Source organism: Filicampus tigris, chromosome 20 (genome assembly GCF_054856515.1).
Source record: "Filicampus tigris isolate MCC_2025a chromosome 20, RoL_Ftig_1.0, whole genome shotgun sequence".
NCBI lineage: Eukaryota > Metazoa > Chordata > Actinopteri > Syngnathiformes > Syngnathidae > Filicampus > Filicampus tigris.
The window spans coordinates 3,758,717-3,784,829 of NC_141236.1; the positions used below are offsets into that span (position 1 = coordinate 3,758,717).

Here is a 26,113-nt window from a genome sequence, read left to right on the forward strand (position 1 = left end):
GAAGCGAATGCACAATTTTACTAGGTTAAATTGAGTTCTATTTCATCGCATTTCTCACAGAAAAGTGTATTTGTCAATGTTCTTGGGAAGATGATGAGTTAAAAGGTCCACTGTTTGTTTACGCGCTATGCATGGCAAAAGCTGCTGTTTTTAAAGAGCACGAGAGTGTGCGTGCGTGCGCGCGTGCGTTTGTTAGGGAAATAGTCAGACTGTTGTGCTTTTCCATACGGAGAGGAAAGCTGCGTGTCTCCAGTTTAATTTTTCATCAGGCCTTCTTAGGCGTTGAGGCTTTTCTCTCGGATTGACGCGGGAATCCCTCCGCTATCACATTCGGTTAATGGTGCGCAGTATTTGGCCCTGAGCTCAGCCGCCGCAACCATCACAACCAATAATCTTTGCTTTAGCTCGCACTCCTGTATCGATAGCTTCTCTCGCCTCGGGCGCACGCTTTGATATGCTAATGAGGAGCGGGGCCCCGGATTCAGCCGAGATCATATTAATGTTGTTCTTTCTGACTGCGGCTTTGCAGGCATGAATATTCACGTAACCCGTTTTTTGAAAAACCAGTCAAGAAAGGAGCTCGCTATACTTAAGAGTGGTCTGCGCTTTTAATCACCCCGCGAGCCCCCACTTCCGGTTCCGAGCCTGACACCACGTGCACGCGCTCACTTTGCGTCAAGCAAAGTCATGCTGGCTTGTAAGAAGCTGTAAACATTGTTGTTAAACTATGAGAAGAATGACATTTGGCCCGTGTTCTTTTTCTTTAATTTTCGGCAAACTGGTCTTAAAACAGGCGCTTGATTCCGCGTGTGATCCCGCCCGCCGCTCGCGCCGCAGCCCGAGGCTACTCTCCGTTGCTTAAATACCGTTATCGCCTCTGGGCCCGCACGCTCCACTCGCTGCACTAGTAGCAATAGCTCGTTTCGATTGCCCTTGGCAACATAAAATACAAACTACTTTGTATCAAAACATTTTTAGGGGAATTAATACGATGTGAACCCGAGGCTTTCAGAGGCGCGCGCCCCTGTCAGGGCGCGTGAATCTGACAGACAGGTCACATATTGCTACAGAGGAACCGGACAAGCACGTGCGTAGTATGAGTCGGGGGCGTGGTGTCCACCTTGTCGCTGTCCAGGTGCTGAAATAAAATGCCGTTGTTGTTGTTGTTGTTGTTGTTGTTGTTGTTTTAAACCTCCGCTGCCTTCCCGTGGCAAGCAACACAGGCTGGTGCATTTGTGCTGATGGTGAATAATACATTTGGAGAGCTAAAATGTAGGTTAGAATGCCTTAGTTGGTGGCCAAATGTGTCCAAGTTGGCCCCCCAAAAAAGACTGGCGTGGGCAACGTCGCCTACAGTCTTGTTCTGTTTGGCCTAAATGGCAGCTTTTCCTCCATTTCCACCACATCATGGCCTGATAACAAAGCGACACACCCCGCTGTTAGATTTGATATTGAGGCAGATGAATAATTGAATATAGCCCACAGTACATCAGACAGCAACCTTGCGTTTCAGCTGCTTGGCACGTTAGTTTAATACAATACAATATAATACAATTTTATTTATATAGCGCATTTCATAACAGCTAGAGCTGTAACAAAGCACTTTACAAACAATACAATAAAAAAAATCAATAAAAGGCTGCGATACACGTATTAATAAATAGATAAAAATAAATAACATATAAAATATAAATAATATATAAATAAATAAAGCCGATGAATTAACATAAAACTCTACATATAATTGACACCGGAAAAGAGCCGAAAATTTCAGGTCTGATCAAAGTGAAAGTCGATTAATAAAAGGCCTTCGCAGGCTAGAGCAGTCAATATTTTCCAGGAGGAAAGCGGTGACACTCATTCAGATGCAGTTGATAATGCGTAAGAGCCTTCACCAGAATGATTTATTCACATTTTTACAAGCACAACTTAGTCAACTTGGTGGTGGGTGGAAGGTGATAAAATAAAGGGTTTGTTTGGATTAAAGCAGACAGCTCGGACATACAAGTATAGTTCAAAGCTCATCCATATATTTGCATTATGAAAAATGGGTGATAAACTGCATGCTTGGGACGCGTGCCAAGACTAATCCTTTTCTGTCACAAACATTTAAAGAAATCAACCCAAACATATACTTTTCCCAGAATATGTTCTATGCAGGCCCACTAGTTGAGACAAAGCATTTTGATTAATTTTGCGTTTGTGGAATAAGAATTAATCCACCCGTTTTTAGCCATCTCAGGGGGCGGCCATTTTATCACTTTCTGTTGACTGAAATTGACATCACAGTTGCTCAAGGCTCAGGTGATGACCAATCACGGCAACCTGTTTTCTAAAGCTGAATCATGATTGGTTGTTACCTGAACCCTGACGTTTTATTGACTTCCCCTTTGAATAAAGGTGACTAACTCACTTAAACAATATTACGCTTTTCAACCAATATAATGAATTGCATTATTATCGTTACTCACATAGTGTTGAATTAAATGTAACTGCAAATAATTAGCCCATTTACTAAAAGAAGCTTACTGTGATCATAAGCACATTTCTTGTCTTGCATAGTTTTTGATGAGCAGTACAACTAAACTAAATTTTCACAAATGTTTCTTCTTTCTGTCACAGTTCATTCTCCCCACCCCCCAAAAAAAGTTGTTGTGGTATTTTTGTTCTAACAAATTGTCTTGCGTTTCCGTGCAGGGGGAACTTGTGTGGTGAACCCGACAGATCTATTCTGCTCGGTACCGGGTCGACTGTCACTACTCAGCTCCACCTCTAAGTACAAAGTCACCATCGCAGAGGTGAAAAGAAGACTGTCACCACCGGAGTGCCTCAACGCCTCTCTACTGGGTGGAATACTGCGCAGGTTCGTACAGAAATGACATCAATGTGACAGCCATATTACTTTTTTCGGGGGACTCGAGACGAAGGTACACTTGCACTGAAGCTAATGAGAAGCAATACAAGATAATAATAATAATACACACATACCTGTCAGTATGACGCAATGCCGTTTTACACCACCATAGTAATAAACATTGACAGTGTCGATCAAAATGCAGGAGACCTCAGAAGGTACTGCTCTTACTAATACACCAGTTATTGAAAACATCTTGAAGACGAAATCAACCCAAACATATTTTTTCCAAGAGTATGTTGCCAGCAGGCTCACTAGTTGAAACATGGCATTCTGATTAATGTTGCGTTTGTGCAATATGAGTTAAGCAGCAAAATCCACCCCTTTTTAGCCATCTCTGGGGGCGGCCATTTTGTCACTTCTGTCGACATCAAAATGACATCACAACTACTCAGGGCTCAGGTAACGACCAATCATGACTCAGCTTCAGAAAACAGGTTAGCTGTGATTGAGCAACTGCGATGTCATTTTCAGTCTACAGAAGTGACAAAATGGCCGCCCCGAGAGATGGCTAAAACGGGTAGATTAACTCTTATTCCACAAACACAATATTAATGAGATTAATTGTTTCAACTAGCAGACCTGCATAGAACATATTCTCTAAAAAATATGTTTGGGTTGACTTCCACTTTAAGCAGGAAAGCGTACCTGCTTTTAGCCATCTCAGGCGGCGGCCATTTTATCACTTCTGTCAATTGAAGATGACATCGAAGTTGCTCAGGGCCCAGGTGACGACACACAGGTGAGCTGTGATTGGTCATTACTTGAGCCCTGAGCAGTTGTGATGTAAGTGACAAAATGGTCGCCCGCCGAGCTTGCTAAAAACATTTCTCATATTCCACCAACTCAATATTAATCAGAATTCAGTGTTTAGACTAAAGGGCTTGCCTAGAATATATTCTGGCAAAAATGTTTGGGTTGACTTCCGCTTTACACTACCCACTACCCAAGTATGGTGCAGGGTAAAGTTTCTAAATAAGGCGACGCGTTGATCAAACATTTCCTGGACATACAGCAGACTTTCTAGACACGCACGCTGCTGAACCACTGCTCTTCAATTATGTCGATTTAGAGGGGCCATAGTCATTGCGGGAGATTGTAGAGCACTTTTTAAATGTTAATCTATCTAATGAACATTGAAGAGCGCTACATGAGTCTTTGAAGAGCTCAGATAAAAGAGGTTGCTGGTAGGGAAGCGTCCACAAAGACTATTGGTGAGTCAGAGCCAAACCATGCAAGGATTAGAGAAACCAGAGGGTCGGCTGTATTATTGATGCGGTAGAGAGAGACAGGCAAAGAGGAGACGGGCATAGAAGAGTGGTCAAATAAGGTAACTAAAACATCAGAACTAAAAACTACAACATAATAAACGTTCAGTATACACAAAGTAATACACAGTCTCGATCAAAAGTATTATTTCTAAAATTGCAAACAGCTCTTTTACAGGAACATTAGGTATGATTATTAGACATGATTTATGTGTCGCGATATAAGACAAAGCTTTGTTTGGAAATTAGTACACGTTGATGAAACTCAATTCAACACCCCCGCCCCCACAAAAGCTCATCAAGTTCTGTCTTAACATAAGTAGAATGAGAAGTTAGCAACGTGTATTGTCACATTTCCACATGGCACCGAAAATGAAAATGACGTGGATCTAAAATAGTATGTATGTAACCAAAGATAAATGCGCAGACAACAGACGCAAAGAAACTCAAGGGGAATTACAACCTGAAAGTGCATTAAATATGCAAATGACTTTGATTAAACAAGTGACACGTTTGAATTTATTCAGCCTTTCATTTACTATAATGGCGTTGTCATCATAATAATAGAATGAAATCTCGTCTTTATCTATACTGGACTCTCGCCGTCCGGGCGAGTTGTATTTGGGAACTATTCCCGAGATCCAAATATTCTAAAAATATGTAAGACGTGACGTGAGACTTGCTGACTCTTCCACAGAGCCAAGTCAAAGAACGGCGGCCGGTGTCTTCGGGAGAAATTAGACCGTCTCGGCCTCAACCTGCCGGCAGGACGGAGGAAAGCTGCCAATGTCACACTGCTCACCTCCCTGGTGGAGGGTGAGTTACTGTTCATGTTTTCGTTTTCCAACGCTGTTTTTATCCTTCCCTTTTGGTCCGCAGCCCTCTCATCAGTTTGTGATGTGTGTATGCAGGCGAAGCGCTCCACCTGGCAAGAGACTTTGGCTACACCTGTGAGACAGAGTTTCCCAGCAAGGCGGTGGGCGAACATTTGGCCCGGCAGCACAACGAGTCGAAAGAAACCAACGCACGAAAGAAAATGGTTTTGGCTACAAAGTGAGAAGACAACACATACATACTAAAAAAAACCGTTCCCGGTTTCAGGAGATAATGTGCGGCTCTATACTGAAACACCGATACTTCCGATACCGGATGTTTTATGCTCTAAAGTTCTCAAATCAAAATATCAACATTTTTGATACTTCAATCAGTTCATGGTAAAGTAAATCATTAACAAGAACACAGTGGAAAGTATCTAAAAATTATACGTCGGCGGGAGTTAAATTTTCTTCTGATTGTGCATAGGCGTAGCCTGTAGACACAATGGCAGGGGAGAGACAGAGTCACGCGTGCAGCTATTTCAGTCAACATGGGGCCTTATTTTCATTTTCTTGGTTTCGGTGTTTTCGTAGACAGGTGCAGTTAGAAATAGGCGTCTGCACCGGTGTGGGAGTGAACACAGCCAATGGAAGCGGGTCCTCTCATCCCCTTTAAATTGTCACCAGAGTGCTTAGCATGGAGTATGCTAAATTACCCTCCTAGACTTGACCCGGAAGAAAAATGAATATGCGCCAGTTTTTACGCTGTTATTGCAATGCTGAATTGCAGCCTATAGGGGGAGACAGAAGCTATGCACTATGGCTTTAAATTAAGTAATAAATCATTACAATTCTCTGGGTCAGCATTAGTGTTAGCCTAACCCTTACCCTTTGATTTGATTTTGTTTAGGTTGACTACGGTAATCACAATAGGTGAAAAAAGTATCGCCCTTATGCCAGCTTTTAATTTTTACTCAGTAATTGGAAAGGAAGGCGGTGGTACTAAACATCACTACTCTGGATTTCAGTTCAAAGGCCAGTTTTGCAGACTTGTGTCCTAGCCATCATTTTTATTTTGCTATCATTTTTCCTAAGGGAGTTTAAAATGTATTTTTGAATAAATGGGACCAAGAGAAAAAGAAATGCACTGGATTTATTGTGAGCCTTGGGGTTTATGCTCATAGGCAGATATACTCCTATACTCCAAATATATCAATTTCCAAAGTACGTAAAACAAAACCCTTCCAAAAACATCAATTTGCCCCGCCCTCCCCCGTACAAAATAAATAAATAAATAAAACAGTAGCAGCTTTGTGGATGCTGAAGTCATTTATTTTATTTCTGTCAGGCAAATCTGTAAGGAGTTCCAGGACTTGTTGAGTCAAGATCGTTCCCCTTTGGGCTCCTCCAGACCGACACCCATCCTGGACCTGGACATCCAGAGACACCTTACACACTTCAGGTAACCAACACAAAAGTTTTCTGTCGTCACTTTTGGTGCAGAATCCAAATGAAGCATCAACTGCAGTAAACTAATGTTGTGCCTGTTTGGTCTCCACTGAGCCATTTGCCATTTACAAATGTGGCAGCTCTGCATTTTTTTTTTTTTTTACATTAGGGAAGAGTGGCGGCTTGTGCGTGGGGGCAGCGGCCTGTTAGCAGAAAGGTCATGTGTGATGTTACCCTCCAGAGAAAGTCGAAGCAAACTCCAACTAACTCACATAACAATGCCAGCAAGGGACAAAGAGCAACTGGACTCAAATGCCCCTAGATACTGTTCCCCTATCGGATGCCGATGCGTTTGTGGAATATGAGTTAAGCAGCAGCAAAATGCACTCATTTTTAGCCATCTCCGGGGGCGGCCATTTTGTCTTCTGTCGACTGAAAATGACATCACAGCTGCTCACATCGACCAATCCCAATCACGGCTGACCTGTTTTCTGAATCTGATTGGTCGTTGTGAGTAGTTGTGATGTCATTTTCAGTCGACAGAAGACAAAATGGCCGCCTCCAGAGATGGCTAAAAACGAGTGGATTAACACCTATTCCACAAAAGCGATATTTATCAGAATGTCCCGTTTCAACTAGTGGGCTTGCTTACATAGAACATATTCTTGAAAAAAAATGTTTGCATTGACGTCCACCTTAATGTTGCATCCGATTGGTCAAAGTGAGAAATTCCATTTGAAACTTATTGTATGTCTTTGCAGTACATATATTGCACTGCACATGCCATTATCGCAATAACAATATTTTTTCAGTAATCTACATACACTATCTCCAGTTTATTCAAATCAACAAATCAACAAAAATACAAATCAATTTTGATAATGACATCCTCGGAAACTGACGGGCGTTCGTTTTTAACCGTTTTTTTTCTTCTCCTCTTCTTCCCAACAGTCTCATCACTCACGGTTTTGGTACACCGGCTGTTTGCGCAGCTCTCAGCACTTTCCAAACAGTCCTGAGTGAGATGCTCAACTACCTGGACAAAAACTCAAGCGGCAAAACGAGCGGAGCGGCCGATCAACAGATTAACAGCGGCTCGGAAAAGTCGCAGCTCCGCAAAGCAGCTGAGCCCCAGAGCAAAGATGGGAAAACTGAAAAGACTGAGTAGTCCCACCCGCCTGGTCCCCCGTGCCTTGGAGCTGTGTGTGTGTGTGTGTGTGTGTGTGTGTGTGTGCGTGCGTGCGCGTGTGTTTATTTATTTCATGATGGAATTATGATGTACACGTGGACATTCTAACAGCAGTGTGCCATGGCAGGGTTGGTAATTGCACAATACACACAAACACACATCAACACGCACACAGACAAGAAAAGGGTTTGAGGCGATTTGAATGTGCTGAAACAATATCAAACCGCAAGAGTTGACCTTCCTCTGGTTCATCTGATACAGGGGTCACCGACCTTTTGGAAACTGAGTGTTACTTGTTGGGAATGGGGACTGATTGTTGTGAAGGGCGACCAGATTGACACACACTTCTGAAATAAATTTGCTCATTTTGCTAACTTTACCTATGTGAAGGCACAGGTCATGGTAGTAATTCATCACAATATTTATCAAGATTGTAATCTATAATCTTTTTGCAACAATTTGGGCCCTATTTTCGTTGTAGCCTAGTTTAGCGTGTTTGTGAATCCAACGTCAAACACGGCGCTCCGAGCGGCCTGATTTCAATGCAAATGTGGGGTGCCGGGAAAAAGACTACTTGCACCCCACACCGGCGCAAACGCCCCATTACTCCCAGTTCAACCTGTGCAAAGTCTTGCAAAACACCAAACGAAAGACTTGCGCTGAGAATGAAAATAGGGCCTCTTTAGTTGTATAAATCTCTCTAAGTGTTTACATTTGAAATGATTAATTGTACAACATTCCAAGGAAATCACAATGTCCCATCACAAGTGAGCTAATTAGGAAGCTTGCTCGCAGGCACCTCGTTGGTGACCCCTGACCCAAAATGTAATCAACTTTGATTGGCAACTTTCAACCTTTTTGAAGACAAAAGCCGCCCCAGGCCTTTGTGAACGCACAAATGAGCTGTTTTGCAATGCCCCCGCCCAACAAACCTGTCAGAGCACCTCGCTGGCTTGGTTTGGAATGTCGCAATCAGTGCCACGGCAACTAATGTGATTCCCATGTGAACAGTGGGGAATATTAGACTGTTTTTCCACGTGAGCCAGGTATGACGCAAGAGTGTGTTCTCATGAGAATTTAGTAGAATGAATGATAAACTGAAATCCAAATGAACTCATTCACTGCTATTGACGATTTTACGCGTCTTTTCACAGTCCAGCCATTCAATGCCAGGAATTTATTTATATTTTTTTCCGGTCTTTATTCAAACGTTAAGGTAAACGAGGGTCTGAAAATGTTTTAAGAGTTTTTTACTTGGCGAGTTTCATAGCTTAACACGATTTCTCACTAAATTCTTGTGAGAAAACACTGAATGTCACAACATGAGCTTTTGGCTATGCTGTGACGTGTCTATGTGAAAATGTATGTTTTATGAGTTGGAGGTTTGAGGGGAGGGAGGAGGGTTTGTAAAGTGTCAGATGGATCCAAGTCAGCCATTTTGTAACAGTGACTCAGCAATTACTATTTCCCGTGCATGTCCATGTCTATCTTTGTACACTCTCCGAAAACCGCGGGTTGAGCCGACACAAGCGCTCCGACTCGCTCATGAACATTTGTAAAGATATACAGTATATAAATATTTAAATTACTTTTCTTGTAGGATTTGGACTATATATATGTTAAACCCCTACATTTAAAAAAAAAATGCTGGTGTTCAATAAATACAAGTTGCGATGTGTTCGATTATTTACTTGGGCCTCAATGTGTGGTACATGCAAATACAGACGCGAACACACCAACAAAAACGGGATATAAATTAACTACCAGAGTTCAAAGTTAGCAAGTTTAACTCATTCATGCTAGTTTACAATGCCGCTGACATTAAAGCTTTCTTCTAAATGATGTGAGGTGAAGAGCTACCATGTTCAAAAGACTGTTTCGGTTGCACACGCGCTCATGTTTGCTTTCAGTCTGAGTGACTTTTGTCAACTTAACTGCTTAAATAAATTTAAAGGGAAAAAAATGATAAAACAGAGAGCGGAGCAGATGCCTGCTGGCATCTCCATCCCACCTCTGTAGATTGTGTTTACTTGTTAATATTGCAGTCATTTAAAAAGGAGGTCACGCTCATGCGCGGCATTAAAATACAAAATCAGTCACATTCACAGAGACACCTGCGCTGGTTTGTCACATTCACTCAATATCGGGAAGCTTGGGGTGGGAAAGTGATCTATCAGTGAAGACAGTGATATGTGCAGTGGGTGTACAATTGTCACATGCTACAGGTTTGCTGCTATTGATAGATTTCACACTGCTACGGATATGGCAGGAAGCATTATACACAAAACAGCAAGTGACTTTTAAGTAATTCAAGGACAAGCTGAGGGAAATATTGTGTGTGTGTATCATTGAACAGTTGCCAGATTAAAGAACACTAAAAGAACAGAGATTCGAGTGTAAGTGAGTAAAGGATGCAGTTTGAAATTCAAGTGAGGCTGTAAAGCAAAATGGAATTTATAAATGGCAATTCTAATTTTCTTTTCAAAGCTTTTCTGTTATAGAGAAATATCAGAGATGTTAGATGAATAGTTAGTCACTGATAATACAGAAAAGTGCCTTTTAAAATGTATGTGCATTTGCACAATGCAATGCAAGTCTGATTTGATGAGTTTTTAAGTCATTTGCTTTGACTTATTAGGTTTTAAAAGTTTCTTCCTTTTATTATTATTTCTTTTAACCATTCCATATTCTAATGATATTATTACTTCCTATTTTATAGCCATGTTAACATTATATCGACATTTTAAACCAAATGATGACAAATATTGTTGATTTAAAAAAAAAAAACACACAGTTTGAAGTATGCTTAGCATTTATTCATCTTGTTATAGACATAATAATGAGCACATGTTTGTTCACCTTTCTCTTTGTTTTCTTTGTTGTTGTTTGGCTTCGACAGGAAGATACAGAAGAGCTCTTCGTCATATAGCTTGCGGGGTTTTCCTCATTAGATCACCTTGTTCCCAATATCTTTTATTCAAAACGAAACAAAACAAAACCAAAAAAAAAACCTTTATAGTGAGATTCTTGCCCAGTCAATCAAAGTGTGTAATTGTTTTGTTTTTTTTTCTTTATATTTTTCAGCCTTTAATGTTTACCTGTAGTGTATGGGTATACTTGCAATGATGTAATTTAATAGAATTTTAAAAAGAATGGAACCGTTTTGGTCATACTTTCCGCTTCAATTTAAGGTGCGTATGCTTTAGCTACTTGTGGAAAGTCCGACTGACATTTGGATGCACCGTACATAGAGACAGCTAGTCAGCACTGCAGTGTTGCAAAAGATAAAAAATATATGCCTCGGAGTGTTTTGTAGTGCCTGTTGCCAGTGTTGCTGCATAGTATGTGTGCAAATATCGCTTACAGGGTTACAACACCACAATATACAGGAACAACTTGAGCTTCAGAAACAGCTGTATTGGCACAGAGTGACAGCGAATATAGCAAAGTAGCTTTGATGGTAGCGGCAACCCACAGGAGAGAACAAACAAATATTAAGATGCAGACAGTACACGCCTCCTCCAACACACACACACATGTATGCAATAAACTATAGCAAAAGGCTGTTTGTTGCTGTGTGTGTGTGGAGAACAACGTAATCTCGGTGGAGGAATTTTCCCAGCTGACCCATGTAGAATCACAGTTTGATCAAAATGGGTTGAAAAGAGGAAAGAAATCCAAACAACATTCGATGAAATTCTGACCATTTGCCATTTAAAAATGAATTACGATTAATGTATTACAAGAGTATAGTTATAATTCAATGTATTGATAGCAGCACAGTTTAATTTTCGTTTTACTGCTACTGTTTGTTGTTATTGTTGTTTATGACATATTTTAATATGCAATGATAACTCAAGCAAAGCTCAGCTCGTGTTCAGATGGTGTTAAGATCCGTGTTTCTTTTGGTCATTGGATATTATGTTTGGAAGCAGATATGAAAAATGGAAAAACGGCTCGTTATTTGATTGTCATTTTAAACACAAATATTGAAATACAGTTTATTTTTCTATTTTGTTGTCTGGAGCGAGTAAGGTAAAGTCTAAGATAGGTTTTATTTTCCATTTTTAATTCTAAAACGAAAATAGAATACTGCAAGTGACACAAATCGAAATACGGCTTGCATATCCGTTTTAGATTCCCGGATGTTGTCACATCCGAAAGCATTTCTCCGAGTGACCAGGAGATGGCAACAGCGTAGCGCCTGAAGACGATATCGTGAACTGTATTGTAACCTGGAAAAAAAATGTTGATATCCTCTGTTAAAGAAATAATAATAATAATAATAAAAATAATAATAATAATAATAAAAACAAATACAACTTTAATGAAAACAAACTAATGAAAATCAGATATAGCTTTTGAATTATGGTTGAACAGCTTTATTTTAAAAATGATCATCATAAACTCATGAAACAGGCGTGCACAAAAATGGTGGGAAAAGATCGAAAATAATTTGACCATATGGACATGTTCAACCAATGTGTCACAGATGTCTTCCAACTTGTAAGAAGTCAACTGGCCGACATTTTCGGGCATACATACTCCACTACAACCATGGGGAAAGACCAACATTCTCGTCTGGTTGATGAAGGATCCAACAGGGATAAGGTACATGTATGCTCCACTACCCAAATGAAGAAATAAACACATTTTTTATGTATGTATGTATGTATGTATGTATGTATGTATGTATGTATGTATGTATGTATGTATGTATGTATGTATGTATGTATGTATGTATGTATGCTTTCATGGAGGACTAAGGAAATCATATTGTGTTCATTCAAATTTGTGTGTAAATTAAATTGTTTTTAGCACTCCAACACCCCCGCCCCTTTTCTGTTTTGTGTGCAAAAAGCTTGGTGGCAACAATGAAGTTTTACCTTTTTTGTCGTTGTTACCCATTCAGCAATACATTATCTTGAGACTTATGCTTCACTGTTAAACTTCATGGCCGTCGTGCACTTTAAATGCATGTTCCCCTTTAAGGGAAGAAGAGTCGAGATCAGGAGTGTTCTGAATACATTGTTGAGATTTTTTTTTTATGTTCCAACACCAAAAGGCGAATAAGAATATACAAATATTTCCCTTAGTTACTGTTGTAAACACGATATGGTGTTGTTGTTGTTATTTCTAGAGTCGTTGCACAAAACACGCTTTTCTTTCCATTTGAATTGAGCCTTCTCATACCGTACAGTCGTACACATTCTTTGAACAACAGTACTGTAGATCGATAACATCACAGGATAACATTGCTTGCCAAATGCGTTTGCGATCTCCTGTCCAGTCGATGGCGCTATGCACCAAGGAGATGTAACCCGCCAAAAACAAGACGAAGAAGAAGCAGCAGCAGAAAAAGAAGAAAAAAAACTGTACACATCTGGCAATGACTAAGTCTCCCGGCGACTGGCTGCTGTGTTTTCGGTGAGTAATTTAAACATTTTTAAACTGTCTATTCGCCATATATATACAAATGTATGTATGTACACTATGAATATAATTACGACACTGAGCCCTTCTAGCTTGTTTATTGTTACTTGTTACGTCGCTAGAAGCTCGCTACATCGTCAGACGTCTGTGCCGAGGCTTACGTGACAAGATGGCGTGACAAAAGCCTCACACGAGCGGCGCAATCCTTGTTAATTTAAAAGCATCGGTTTGAAGACATTTTGTTTCTCTATAAAGTGTGAGACGTTGATAAAAATATTTCGTGAATTCCACAAAGATGACACGCTACCACCCAGAGTTGAGTGCTGCGAAAGGCGCACCGGTCCGGAGGTGCTCTTCCACCAAACTCCGAAAGAGTAAGAAAAATTACCAAATCCATTGCAGAGTACTTTGCATCAGATTCGCCCTAATCGGTTGTGGTTGGAAGGGGCTGTCGCGGCATGATGCAGACAGTGACACTGTATACACGATATAAAATTCCTGTCGCGTAGTACAATAATACCAGAGCATGTAGATCACTTCGTTCCTCCCCCCTCCCCCTTTTTCTGTTTTTCAATTCTATAGAGAAAGATTAGAAAAAGATTTGTTGTCAGTTTTGTTTCATTTTTGTTTTTCGAACGAATATTGACAAAACAAGTTTTTATATTTAGTTTTTTCCTACCCGTTTTGTTAAAAAAAAAAAAAAAAGCCAGTTAATGAACAAATGATACACGGAATGTTGAAGACAGAGAAACTTCCCTCTGGCGGACTAAAGGGGGATGGCCTTTAAAACACATGTGAATGTTGACAACTGCTGTGTGTGGGATAGATGACACCGGAGAGGATTTTTACTCGGGTACCAGCCGACTCAGGAAAAAAACAAAACTCAGTCTCAGACCACAGTATTAAGAAAAAGGAAAAGAAAAATCCTGTCCCATCCCGTCCCCTCCTGTTCAGCATGCCTCCCACTCCCGTACCGCTTCCTATTTTAGAGGTCAGATACATTAAATGAATAAATAAATTGTTTCATTCCCTCATTCATTGAATATTTTTTCACCCCCCTTTCCTCCTCAAAGGTTCTATTTTCCCAACATTTTTTTTTCCTACCGCTGGGCTTTTGCACTTTTTTAGGTGGTCGCACCAGCACAGGATCTGGTTGCACCCTTTTTTGGTGTGGTACAGCATGACCATATTTGTTGATGTAAAGTCGTCTCAGTTGGCATACTGTAGTTTCATATGTAAAGATTGACTCAAGATCTATTTGCAAAATAGCTTGCTGTAGTAAGAAGTTTTGCAACAAACAGCGGCTGACGAAACAGGTCAATTACTTTATATAACTTGAAAAGGTAACAAAAACAACAAGATTTTTTTTTTTTTTTTTTTAATTGAAGAATTTATTTGGGGACTGGGTAGTATAACATATCATAGACTGTTTGACATCCCAACCACTAGAACGAAGGATCCAAGCATGATATAGGCATTATTTTGATTTTTGTAGTTATTAACATTTTAATGCATTGATGCACTTTTTTCTGTTAGGGTGTGAAGTTCTCGACTGTATTTGAACGCACCTCGTGTCTCGGCGAGCGTTGTTGTTTAATGTGACGTTTCCGTTATGATTTGCTTGAACCAGCGATCGCTCCTAGTTAAGTTCGACGGCCATTAACGTGGCAAAGTACACAGTCAGACCCGGATATTCAGAGAGGACCAATTTACCGGGATGCGCGTCACACGGGATTATTCCGCTTTGTGCGCGCAGTTCGAGAGACGGACACAGTTGGAGCGCCTTTGCTGATTGTTCGATTGAAATGTCAGCCTCCAGTGTAGGAATATCTTGGAAAAGGCATGACGTTTGTGTCCGAAAGAAATACGGTTGTCCGCTGAGCCACAAACGCACATTCGACAATTCATACGCAGAGTCATGATAAATACACACACAGGATAAAAAGAACATATATGAAAATCACCAATATATTTGTGGTTCTGAAAAACACGTGAACATGGCGGATGCATTTGTGTGACTAATTTTGTGTCAAATCTCTCCCCATGTTCACCTGCTGCTGGTCGTCTACCTGCACATCTCCCCATCAACATATTCTTCAAAGGTACTGCATGCTGCTTGTTCCTTCCATTTTCTTCTATGTAGCATTATGCCTCTGGTAGCTCGAGAGGGTCAAAACATTAGGGACACCGAATGGCACCTAATGTTGTTATTTAATAAATATATTTTGAAAAATCGTGTCTGTTAGACCTATTTGAAAAAATATTGAAGTTCATTAAAATATACAGTATATTTTTATTATGTACATTTTTACTCATTATACAATATTTTGTTTAAAATTAATGAATGTGATTTCTCTGTATTAAAGGAATCATTATTTTTTTCTTCAATTCAAAAGAGTTCTCAGGGTCCTAAAGGAAGGTTTTTACTTACCTTGACAACCTGGGTCTTTATGACTACAGCTAGGGCTGCTCTGTATTGCTAACTTTGTATCTTTTTTGCAAAAATGATGTGACTTTTCTAACACCTCTTTGTTTAAAAAAAAAAAAAAGGCACGAAGCAACTTATTATGGGGTAAATAAAATTTATGAAAAATCAAAAACACAAAATGAAAATAGTCCCCCCCCCCCAATCTGGGTTCGGACTCCAAATGAAGCCACCCGTAAAGATCGACTGTAGACTCGAGGCAGCTTTTAAACACAGTGCTGTCCAATTGTATGTTGTCAATAAATGTAGTGTGCTGGGGCGTGACTTTGCCAGAGAGAAAGAGCCTCCTGCACCCCAACATCAACAACTTAGCCAAACCTTGGAGTATGCGGGGTACAGGTGCAGCTTCACTGAGAGGCGTCTTGAATATGTTGCTGACCAAAATGTTATTGATTTTTTTTTTTTCTTGTGGTGGCGATCACAGTGAATAAGTCGTTAAATCGATAAGCCATTACAAAAATAAATCAAAACACCTTTAAATGATTAAGAATGTCAACGTATCTAAATTGATCCTGAAAAAAATAATAAGAGTTAGTGCTGTCAGGCGATTAATTTATTTTTTGTAATGGATGCAAAATTGAACAGAAATCGTAATCACATTTTTTCAACTATGATTTTATACGAAGCTTGTAGCAGATATTTACTTTAGCAAAATCTTGGAATTAAAAAAAAAAAAAAGTAAAGTATATTTTGATTCAGAGGCTGTTCAAAAATGTTGTTTGATTTTCAAAAATTTTCAAAGGATTTCTTTGATCCTTGAATATGATTCTTTGAGTATGTGGGGATGGAGCCTTTTCTGTTGCTGGAATGACCTTCCATGAAATGTCAAGCAAGCCCCCCCCCTCTGTCCATTTGTAAATCGCGTTTGAAGACACATTATATAAATGCTCATACATTTTAAAAGGCTCACGTTATATTATTTCTATTTTGTTATTGTAATGTAAAGTGCTTTGTTTTAGCTACAGCTGTTCTGAAATAAGCGATATAAATACAGTTGTATTGCACAGAATACAACCGTTGAATGATACGCCAAAGACATTCAAGTAATATGGTATTTGAATTTGGATTTGCAAAGTGCACAAATTATTTGGGATTTCTCCAATGAGCAACTTTTTAAAATAAAATTATGTAAAAGTCCATCTTTGTCTGTCTTTGCACCAGTGACTCTCCTCTTAAGTTTTGCTGCAAGGTGAGCAGAGGTCAGCCGTTGCTGGGTTTTTTTTCAGCTTTATGAAATTTAAATTAATCTCCACAGTTAACGTTTTAATTTTGACAGCCCTAATTAGAGTCCAAAATTGCATTAATGGACAATTTAATGTGCTATTTCCCCAATTAATAATTTCACATTCTAATACAAAGGGTTATTTGGGCCAGGGAAAAAGAACAAACAAAAATGTGTAATCTTACACTGTCAACTTAAAAAGTTGGATACTTTTGATAAAGGTTGTGTATTTTGGAAAGTAAAGTAATACTTATCAGATAATGTAGTGTTGTAAAGTGGCATTTTTACAAGGGGAGCTAAAGGATTGACATCAAGGGGATCAGATTTCTGCCTGTTGGAGTTGTTTTAAAGTTTGTGTATGTTTGAACAATATTAAACTACTCTATCTTAGCACATGGGCGGAGTATTTTCAGTTGGAAGACATTGAGGCTGTGCTTGACCAGTTGATTGAAAGGAGCCTAAGTTGCTCATTGGATGTCAGGTGTGGAGAGAAAGCCACCAGCTGGTTGCTCACACAGATGCATGGCGTGTGTGGGTGAAAGTATACCACCTTATTTTACTAATAATACGACTTGAATCTTGAAATAGACAATTTAAAAAAAAGAACTTTTATGTCCAGAAGAGTTGCTTACTGCTTTTATTTTCTGCCTGACCAGATGGATGGAGGAGGCTTCGTGCTCAAAGGTGCGGCCGACGGACTTGTGGGACATGCGGAAGGGAAGGGAAGGCCGAGCTGCATTTGGACCCCTGTGAGTATTGAGCAATGTCTTGTGCTTGATGAGCTGATGTGTGATGTCACATCGCACCACAAGGTGGACGTGAGTGCACTGAACTTCAACTTTTGCTTCATGCACTGCACGACACCATCGTCAGACACTTCTGGACATGTTTTTGAAGGCAATGATGTGGGCCAAGTTAGCTAAAAAATAATGTCCTATTCGAAAAAAAAAGTATGTCTATTTTTGACTAACTTGGTTCACATCAGTGTCATTTAAAAACATGTCCAGCAGTGTGATGATGGTGTTGTGCTGTACACTTAGTTTTTGTCCCAGTGCGCTCACGTCCCCCTTTGGTGCCATCGCCTACGTGTGTGCGCGTCATTTGAAGTAAGTGACGTCACACATGAGCTCGTCAAGCAGGCAACACTGAAGCTGCTTCCGTCGTCGATGTCTGTGTGTCCTACTTGAGTTTGCTCACACAAACATTGACTGGTGAACTGCTTTCAAATTGTCATGTTAGCTTCTCTGTCCAATAAATAGTTCAACTTGAATTGGAGTCTTTGTGTTTTATTGGTAAATCTGCCCTCATTTGAAGCCTTTCATGGGTGTCGGTTGCTGCAGTGGAAATCTGTTCCAAATGCTGCTTGAAGTCTTGAGGTGAGAGTTGCATGTCAGTCACAATACTATTCCTGTTAGTCTCCTCATGACGCAAAACTCAAGCAATCTTTAAATTCATCGAGCTTTGGGTCATGTGAGATTGAGGGAATAGTAAAAGACTTGTGTCTCATGTAGTGTCTGAAGTGCAACTTTGACCTGAAGACTCAAAAGTGCCTCCCCAAAAACTATCTGCTGCTAGGACCGCCCCTAACTCCGCCCATTTTTGAATCCACCAATCACAGCGCGGCTTAAATTTGCATAGCCAATCAGAATGCAGCAATTTGCATAACCACGCCCACTTTAGACATTCTGACCAATCAGAGTGCCCCAAATTTGCATAACCACGCCCACTTCGGATACCACCAATCACCGCGCTTCTAATTTGCATAGTCCCACCCACTTCCAGACACCTCAGCGAATCAGAAAGCCTTATTCCAGCCTTGCCACGCCCACTTTCCAGTATATTCCTCTGCTCCAAAAAAATAAAAAATAAAAAAAAATTGGGCGGGAAAAAAAAAATAAAAAAAAAAAATTTGAAAAAATTATTTTTGATTTTTTTTGTGTTTTGTTACTGTGCTTTAAGTTTTTTTGTGTTTTGTTACTGTGCTTTAAGAAAGTTTTTTTGTGATGTGTGCGAGAATGAAGTTGAGAGCTTAAGTGTCATTTGTAATCAAGCTTTATTTCTTTTGCAGAGTAGACAATCGCAAACAAACAAGTTACAAGTCGGATGACAGTCTGCTCCTTGCGAAGTGCTCAAGTGGTCGGCCAGCAAGAAGAACGAAGACAAAGTTGCAAGTCGGATGACGGTCTGCTCGTTGCTGCGTGCTCAAGTGGTCGGCCAGCGAGAAGACAAAGTTGCAAGTCGGATGACAGTCTGCTCGTTGCGAAGTGGTCGGCCGGCCAGCCAGAAGAAGCGTGTGGACCTAAGACAAAAAAAACAAACATCTGTGAGTCAAAAGTTAAGTCAACGTCTGGTGCAGAAGATGTTTAGGGCTTGAAACCAACCAGCGATCAAGACTCAAGTCTTCACAGGTGCGTTATGATGGATGAGCTTGTTCCTTGCTGCCTATAAAAGGGGAAGAAAAAAAAAGTATTGGGTCAGAAAAGTTGTCGTGGGGATTGTGCAAGTGAAAAGCATTTCAAGAGCCTACCGTCCAAGTGCAAATGTCTCCCATTTCTTCTCAGGCTGCCTCAAACTTCGGCTTCAGCGCCTCGTGGATGAGCAAGCAACAAGGCGAAAGTGTTGCTGCGTGTCGCTGGCCTCGCGCTGTGAGCAGGTACTCGATCGTGCGCCACACTGGACACAAAATCATTCAACTTTGTCGAGACAACTGGAACATGTTAGCAGAAATGAAATGTTTGCTTTCTTACCAGCAAATGACTCCTCCTCAGGCAGACGCACTTTGAGTCATGTTGCAGCTCGTCGCACTCCAGTGGCGCCATCTGCAGGACAAGGAACATGTGAGGAGACAATTTTATTACTAACCTGAAATGCAGTGATGTTTTACTGTACACTTCTCCAGGAGCTCCTCATTGATGCAGTCATCTGAAACACCCTGGCAAGCTCCATGATGCGCACCATTCAAGTTGGATGACATGCAAGTCTCCTTGTCGCTGCATGGTGAGGTCGTCAGTTGACCAGCGTGTGGACCTAAAGACAAAAGGTGAGTCAAAAGCTTATGGCATCAGCAACATACCATGAATGTAGCATTTCACCTTTAATGACAACATGGCGACTCATTTTTAGTTGACTTTAAGATGTTTTGATTCACTGTAGACTGGAACCTTCCACTGCAGCAGCTGGTCGAGCTCCTGAAACTCTGGACTGGTGCAGACTTCCCCACTGGACAAACTTTCAAATGCCACAAATGACGGACCAGTCAAGCTGCTATTTTTAGTAAGTTTATTTGCATGTCTTAGTATTGAAAATGTAGGCAGCAATGAGGACCTTCCTCATTTAGAGAATTTCTTTGCCCAGCAGGTGGAAGAGTCCCTGACGACACTCTTACTGGACGCTGTAGTGCATGCCAAGTCAAAGAAAAAGCAGGCGAGTGCTCTTTCAACATGCCGAGTTTTTTGTAGCCCGTTTAACCGGTCAGCAAGTTGATCATGGCGCCAACTAAAACAACAAAAAACAGTCAAGTACTTTGATTCATCAAGTTTGTCATTTGCAACAGGTCCCAACCTTGAAGAGGACCTCGACTTCACAAGTTGATCAGGTTCTTCTGGGTCGCCGTCCTGCCCGTTTTCCATTGCGCCACCTGCAGCACACCCGATTCAAACGATCAGCTAGCTCTTTAGGAGCCTGATCATTTCAATCAGGTGTGTCGCAACAGGGGGAAAGCGGCCCTCAAGGAACAGGATTGGAGACCCCTGATGAATGTCTTGCCTGAAACTTTGGCAAAACAGCAGAGGATAAAAAAAAATGCTCACTTGATAGACCGCCATCTTGTTTCACAGCTCTCACCGACGCTCTGGCATGAATGCATAAAAGAGGGGTTTCATCCAGAATCTTGGCTGGTGCTTCTTCCTGGAGTGACACTGCAGCAAACATTAAAGTTGACAATGATCCAAGTGTTGCCATTGAGTCCATGTTCCCACCAGGTGTCAAATTCAGGTCCAGAGAGTAAAACCCCTGTCGCAGTTTGACTGTAGCCGCAGGTGCTTCCACTCAACCGGCAGGTAAACGAGCTCCCCAGAAGCTTGTTGAGTAGAAGCACCTGTGGACAGTCAAACTGGCTGGTGTTTTCACTAACTGGACATTGATTTGACACACCTTTGCAGATTAAGATCACAGGAGGCCCCTTGGTCAGCACATGCTTAAATAATTAGTCAAACATTTGTACATGTATGAAAGCGTGTGTGTTTTACCGGTTAGAAGAGCAGAGCTGGACGCCTCTTCAACAGCATGGTGGCCTGAAAGATGAGGGAACGTAAGCATTTGACTTTAGAATACTCAATACCTAGCAACCTGACATTTTGTACACATGCAAAAGACAGGAGGTCAGTCAATTTAAGGGTCATTTGGGCCTAAGATCTGAGCCTGGAGAAAAAGAATCAACACACAGTCAGTTACTTGATTTAGTCTGTTTAATAATGATATCTTTTATACAAAAATACAGAAATTGTGCCATTTTGCAGTCAACCTGGTCGTTGTGTTGGAAGCCTGTGGACAGAAATTAGACGATTAACACGCTTGCATTAAAATATACTTTATTTATTCAGTATAATTGTAGAGTTTTGTCTACTTACCTTCGGCAAAACGGCACTTTGGTCCAGATTCTGGAAAAGGTTTGAGCAAACGCTTCGTTAGTCATCATCATACAAAGTAGCTGCATTACTGTTGAATAAACAACTTATCCATGAATAAATATTAGAATTGCGTTCAATCATTTATCGGTACGTCCCAAAAACGCATTTTGGTGCAATTTAAAGTCGTAGGAAGCGTTAATTACTAACGCTGGAGCACTTTAGTTTGCTACGTTAGCAAGGAGAGTGCACGCTAAAAGTGCTACTTGAGCGCCAAAGTGAACAAAAGCAGTGAGTTTTAAGATGCAGGTAAAGATTGAGCACTCACTTTGTCAAAGTTCTTGATGATCTTGTGGCGAAGAAGTGTGCGGAGCAGTAGGCGGACGAGGATGACCTGAGGCTGTCAGCCAGCTGAGAAAGACTAACTGCTCCTTCTTCCCCGACTTAAATAGGTTTCCGGCGATGACGTCACTTCCAGAGGGAAAAAAAAAAAAAAGACTTTTATTTAACACAGAAAGCTAAATGATCAACGCTGGTAAAGAAGTTGAGTTACATTCAAAACGCGGGAGCGAAATAATAGCAGCACAGTCATTCGGTTCCTACCGGGACTCGACCCCGGGTTGTCTGCATATGGTGTAGCGGCGTCTACCACTCGACAATCGCTTAGTGGCAACACTTCTATCTCTTTGTAGTATATATAAGGTATCGTGACGCAGTAAAAAAAAAAAACAACGCAAATTAATTCATAGGTATAAAACTAACCAATGAATTTCAGAAGATCTAACATGGTCAAATGGTTAGTGTCACTGCTTGGTCTTTGGGAGACCCGTGTTCGATTCTTGCTTTGTTCTCCGTTTAATTTGTAAACGGAGCGAAGAGTGAGGCTCGAACCCGGGTCTCCGGAACACCACGCTCCTTCTTATGCCACTCGGCCATCTTGACGGAAAAATTCCGAAAAATATTTGTGCATTTGAACTGATGAAATCAGTTCCAAACCCAGTCATCGCCCGAGTTGCTTATCCTCAGTTACATGAAAAAAGGAAATGTAATTGGGGTGAGAGCGCCTCTTGTGAAGTGGTCACTTTACACCGCTAACATTCCACGTGGACTGTGTGATGACACTCGAACCTAACAAATAACCCCCCACCCCACCGCTGTTTACTACCACTAACTTCATGATGTCATCCATCAAGAGAAAGTTTACAGTCAACTTGGTTTGAAATTGAAGACGAACATGACAAATGAGGCAATGTAGTATGTTGCTTTGCTTTATTGGTGATCGTGAATAAAGTGTCTGAATAAAATACACAAGTGTTTTCTTGTCTGCTTCAGTCACAAACAGTCACAAATGTTTAGTTCGTGTTTTTCAAGATGCTTTGTTGAGAAAGCCAACTCTGCTGGTAGGTTGAGAAGCATCTCGCCTCGAGGGTAGGTGGGAGTGGGTGGTTCGCTACTGGTCCGACAGGTCTGTAGACGTCACCAACAACACACAACGAAACATGGTTAAATCTAATTTATTCTTAACTATTATTACTATTGGGGAGAAAAATGGGAAGACTTTCCGAGGACCCCCCAAAGTATTACGTGTCATCGGGAATATACACCACCGCTCATCCAATCCACCCCTACCCACCAAAACCACCACCTCGTGTGCGTGAAATAGATAAACGAGAATAAACTACGACCAATTGCCACCAAAGTTCATGTGCACATCTCAACCTGTGCCCATATAAATCTCTTAAAATATCAAAACAAATCGCCTCACTTTTGTATGGACATGAAGCGTTTTCCTCTTTGAGAGCGCACCTATGGAGAAGAAAATTGTAATATTGGTGCGATCCTTTTGACATTGCCAAAACAAGTCATTTTTTAACTTCCCGTTTCGTTTTGAAAAACGAATTCGGACGTTTTTACATTTTTAGTATCTGCTTCCAAACCCAATATTCAATGAGCAAAAGTTAGTCTCCTGCCAGACGGAATCTGCTGAAAAGGTTTCGTTAGCCTTCTGAAAATCATGACAAACCACGGTTTTGACGCTCACCCAAAAGAAAAGCGATCGACGAAAAAAAAACTGTCCACCTCTTGTTCGCCGCCTAGCCGTTGCCATGGTTACAAGGCACGCACATCTCAGTCGTTTCAAGATAGCTCCACATTAAAACGCATTAAAGTTTTGGTCAGCATGTCTCCCTTTTACTGTGTGATAGCATTTGGCTAGCGGACGTGCGTTGTTTTACAAGTTTTACACGCCATTGTTGCATGGAACAATAGTTTGTAGTGACAATTAAACAACTTGAAGTAAGAACTTTGCCTCTTACTTGTAGAAGTGGTTGAAGTGCCCTACCCTGAGATAATCTTGAATGTAGTAGCTCGATGGCAACACTAAGTTAATTTGCCTGAATTCAGGTGACCACTAGCGTTTGACTATTGTACACAAACTTGTGTATTGTACATACATATTTGACAAGATCGATATCATACCTCTGGTCAGTAAACCGGTCTTCCTGTTGACGTTTCTAAGTATCCAAATCTCCAATCACACGCAATTTCCCCGCACACTCGCAATTTCCCCGCACACTCGCCTGCCTGTCGAAAGTCTAAGTTTACTTCTGTATCGCTGCAAATTGTTAAAATTCACTTAAAACTTGTAGTGGCGTAAACTATCAAAATATTTACACTCACTAGCTGCATTCCCAAAGGCGAAGCACGCCCCGCCGCATAGGATTGTGGGATATTCTACTATTTTTGGCACCATGGTCGGAGCACACGATTGTTAACAATACAGAATTCAATTCCATATGGTTGTATTTTTATGCAAAATGGGTCTCGTTTTATTTTTTAAACCAGCTAAAATTATTGTTTGTTTTCGGATTTGAGTTTCAAAATTGGAAATATGATACACGGAAGGTCCCTAAATTCTAGTATTAATTTAATTAAATTCCTTTAATGTAATCTTAATAGACAATTTTCTTCTTTGCGTTGTGTTTTATTTGACGGCATTGCAGTTCAGCAATGTTCTTGCTTGGGATAAGTGTGAATCACACTCATGCCACAGCATCTGGGTTCAAAGGACCGCTCCAGAAAATATGATTTGTTGAAGCCATTCTCTTGTTTACTTTGGCTTATTGAGAATGGCAAACATGAAAAGAACAAATAAAAAGAAAAGGCGTGTCCCTGTAAGGAGTTAATTTTTGGAGCAATGATGAAACTGAATTGGAATCTTGTAAAACACTTGCAATGTTTAATAAGCTTTAAAAATAAATAATTTTAAAAAATGACTAATAATCAGGTATAAATAGGAGAAACTGGAATTGTAACTCTTTGCTGTGTTAGCATTAGTGTGATAAAATTAGATATAGGTATGTGTATTGTATGTGTAAGATAACGATTCGACTATATGTATATGTGTGAAAATGTAAGACAGTTTTTGGGTTGACTTCCCCTTGAAGGTGAGGTTGGAAAAACATGAAACAAAAGCAACAGGCTCCAGAAGTACGTTTTTATTATTCTTAATACAATATACTTGAACATTCAAGTACACACTCAGCTTCGGCAGCCCTCAGGGTTTGCAGAGCATGTGCTCCTTTATGGCATCCAACAGCTTTCTTGGGCTTCCAGATTCTCTGTGAAGAACACATACAATAGTTGGGAAATGTAAAAGTAAATCAAATATACAAGTGCAGTGTTGGGGGTCCCTCATCATCCAGGCGAGAATGCTGGTCTTTCCCCATGGTTGTAGTGGATATGTATGCCAGAAAATGTTGTCCAACATACTTCTTACAAGTTGGAAGACATCTGTGGTGCTAATTCAACGACACATTGGTTGAACATGTCCATATAGTCAAATTGTTTTTAGAATATTTTCTCAGAGTACCACCATTTTTGTCCAGGCCTGTTTAATGAGTTTATGATTATCATTTTAAAAATAAAGCTGTTCAACCATAATTCAAAAGCTATTTCTGATTTTCATTACTTAGTCTTCATTAAAGTTGTATTTGTTTTGATTACTTTTCTTGTATTATTATTATTATTATTATTATTATTTCTTTAACAGAGGATACCAACATTTTTTTCCAGGTTACAATACAGTTCAAGAAATCGTCTTCAGGCGCTACGCTGTCGCCATCTCCTGGTCACTAGGAGAAATGCTTTCGGTGACAACTTCCGGGAATCTATAACAGATATACGAGCCGTATTTCGATTTGTGTCACGTACTGTATTCTACTATTTTCGTTTTAGAATTAAAAATAGAAAATAAAACCGTTTTTTGACTTTTCCTTACTCGTTCCAGAGAACAAAATAGAAAATTAAGCTGTATTTTAATTTGGGTGTTTGTATTTTAAAACGAAAATCAAATAACGAGTCGTTTTTCCATTTTTCACATCTGCTTCCAAACATAATATCCAATGACCAAGTGAGACACTGACCTGTTAACCTGCTTTCTCATGTGGTGTTCTTCTGCCATCTAGTGGCCAAATAACGAACTGCATCACATCGGCTTCATCTGCACTCGGTAGCTACTTTCTTTAATTATCGAAAGACAGTTTGGATAACATCATATATAGTGAAACAACACCTTAACTTACTCCCAGTTGAGGGTAAAATAAATACAAATGTGACTCATGTGACAAAAAGGCGCGTGAGTTGTATTATTGTGACATGTGTGGTATATGTTATGTATGCTGATACATCGTGTGTCAAAGCCCTTCAGGATAA

At 40.4% G+C, this 26,113-nt stretch overlaps 2 protein-coding genes and 1 long non-coding RNA gene across 10 annotated transcripts in view; 1 reads left to right on the forward strand and 2 right to left on the reverse strand.

Moving 5' to 3' along the window:
* The window catches only part of tfap2d (transcription factor AP-2 delta (activating enhancer binding protein 2 delta)), a 30,625-nt gene extending 10,350 nt beyond the window's left edge, over positions 1–20,275 (forward strand). For 3 of the 4 annotated variants that reach the window (XM_086018746.1, XM_086018743.1, XM_086018744.1), the window contains exons 4-17: positions 2,698–2,863; positions 4,880–4,998; positions 5,094–5,235; positions 6,346–6,459; positions 7,398–8,681; positions 12,128–12,246; positions 12,926–13,062; positions 17,432–17,524; positions 18,844–19,183; positions 19,337–19,428; positions 19,526–19,612; positions 19,675–19,815; positions 19,929–20,048; positions 20,130–20,275. In XM_086018746.1, the coding sequence (XP_085874872.1) occupies positions 2,698–2,863; positions 4,880–4,998; positions 5,094–5,235; positions 6,346–6,459; positions 7,398–7,614 (758 nt within the window). In that variant the 3' untranslated portion in view covers positions 7,615–8,681; positions 12,128–12,246; positions 12,926–13,062; ... (5 more) ...; positions 19,929–20,048; positions 20,130–20,275. Of the gene's footprint in view, positions 1–2,697; positions 2,864–4,879; positions 4,999–5,093; positions 5,236–6,345; positions 6,460–7,397; positions 9,326–12,127; positions 12,247–12,925; positions 13,063–17,431; positions 17,525–18,843; positions 19,184–19,336; positions 19,429–19,525; positions 19,613–19,674; positions 19,816–19,928; positions 20,049–20,129 lie in introns of those variants that run through there. The other variant, XM_086018742.1, reaches the window with a different exon arrangement.
* LOC147127896 (uncharacterized) overlaps positions 18,862–26,113 on the reverse strand; it is a 286,111-nt gene continuing 278,859 nt past the window's right edge. For 3 of the 5 annotated variants that reach the window (XR_015083847.1, XR_015083845.1, XR_015083846.1), the window contains 9 exons: positions 20,619–20,692; positions 20,337–20,546; positions 20,100–20,270; positions 19,868–20,003; positions 19,665–19,802; positions 19,523–19,594; positions 19,303–19,448; positions 19,157–19,217; positions 18,862–19,074 (listed from right to left, as the gene is read on the reverse strand). The gene's annotated coding sequence lies outside the window, so the exon portion shown is untranslated. Of the gene's footprint in view, positions 19,075–19,156; positions 19,218–19,302; positions 19,449–19,522; positions 19,595–19,664; positions 19,803–19,867; positions 20,004–20,040; positions 20,271–20,336; positions 20,547–20,584; positions 20,693–26,113 lie in introns of those variants that run through there. The other 2 variants (XR_015083849.1, XR_015083850.1) reach the window with 2 other exon arrangements.
* Positions 24,905–26,113, reverse strand: part of LOC147127897 (uncharacterized) — a 50,520-nt gene continuing 49,311 nt past the window's right edge. The window contains exon 3 of the long non-coding RNA XR_015084034.1: positions 24,905–25,020. This is a non-coding gene — a long non-coding RNA (uncharacterized LOC147127897). The remainder of the gene's footprint in view (positions 25,021–26,113) is intronic.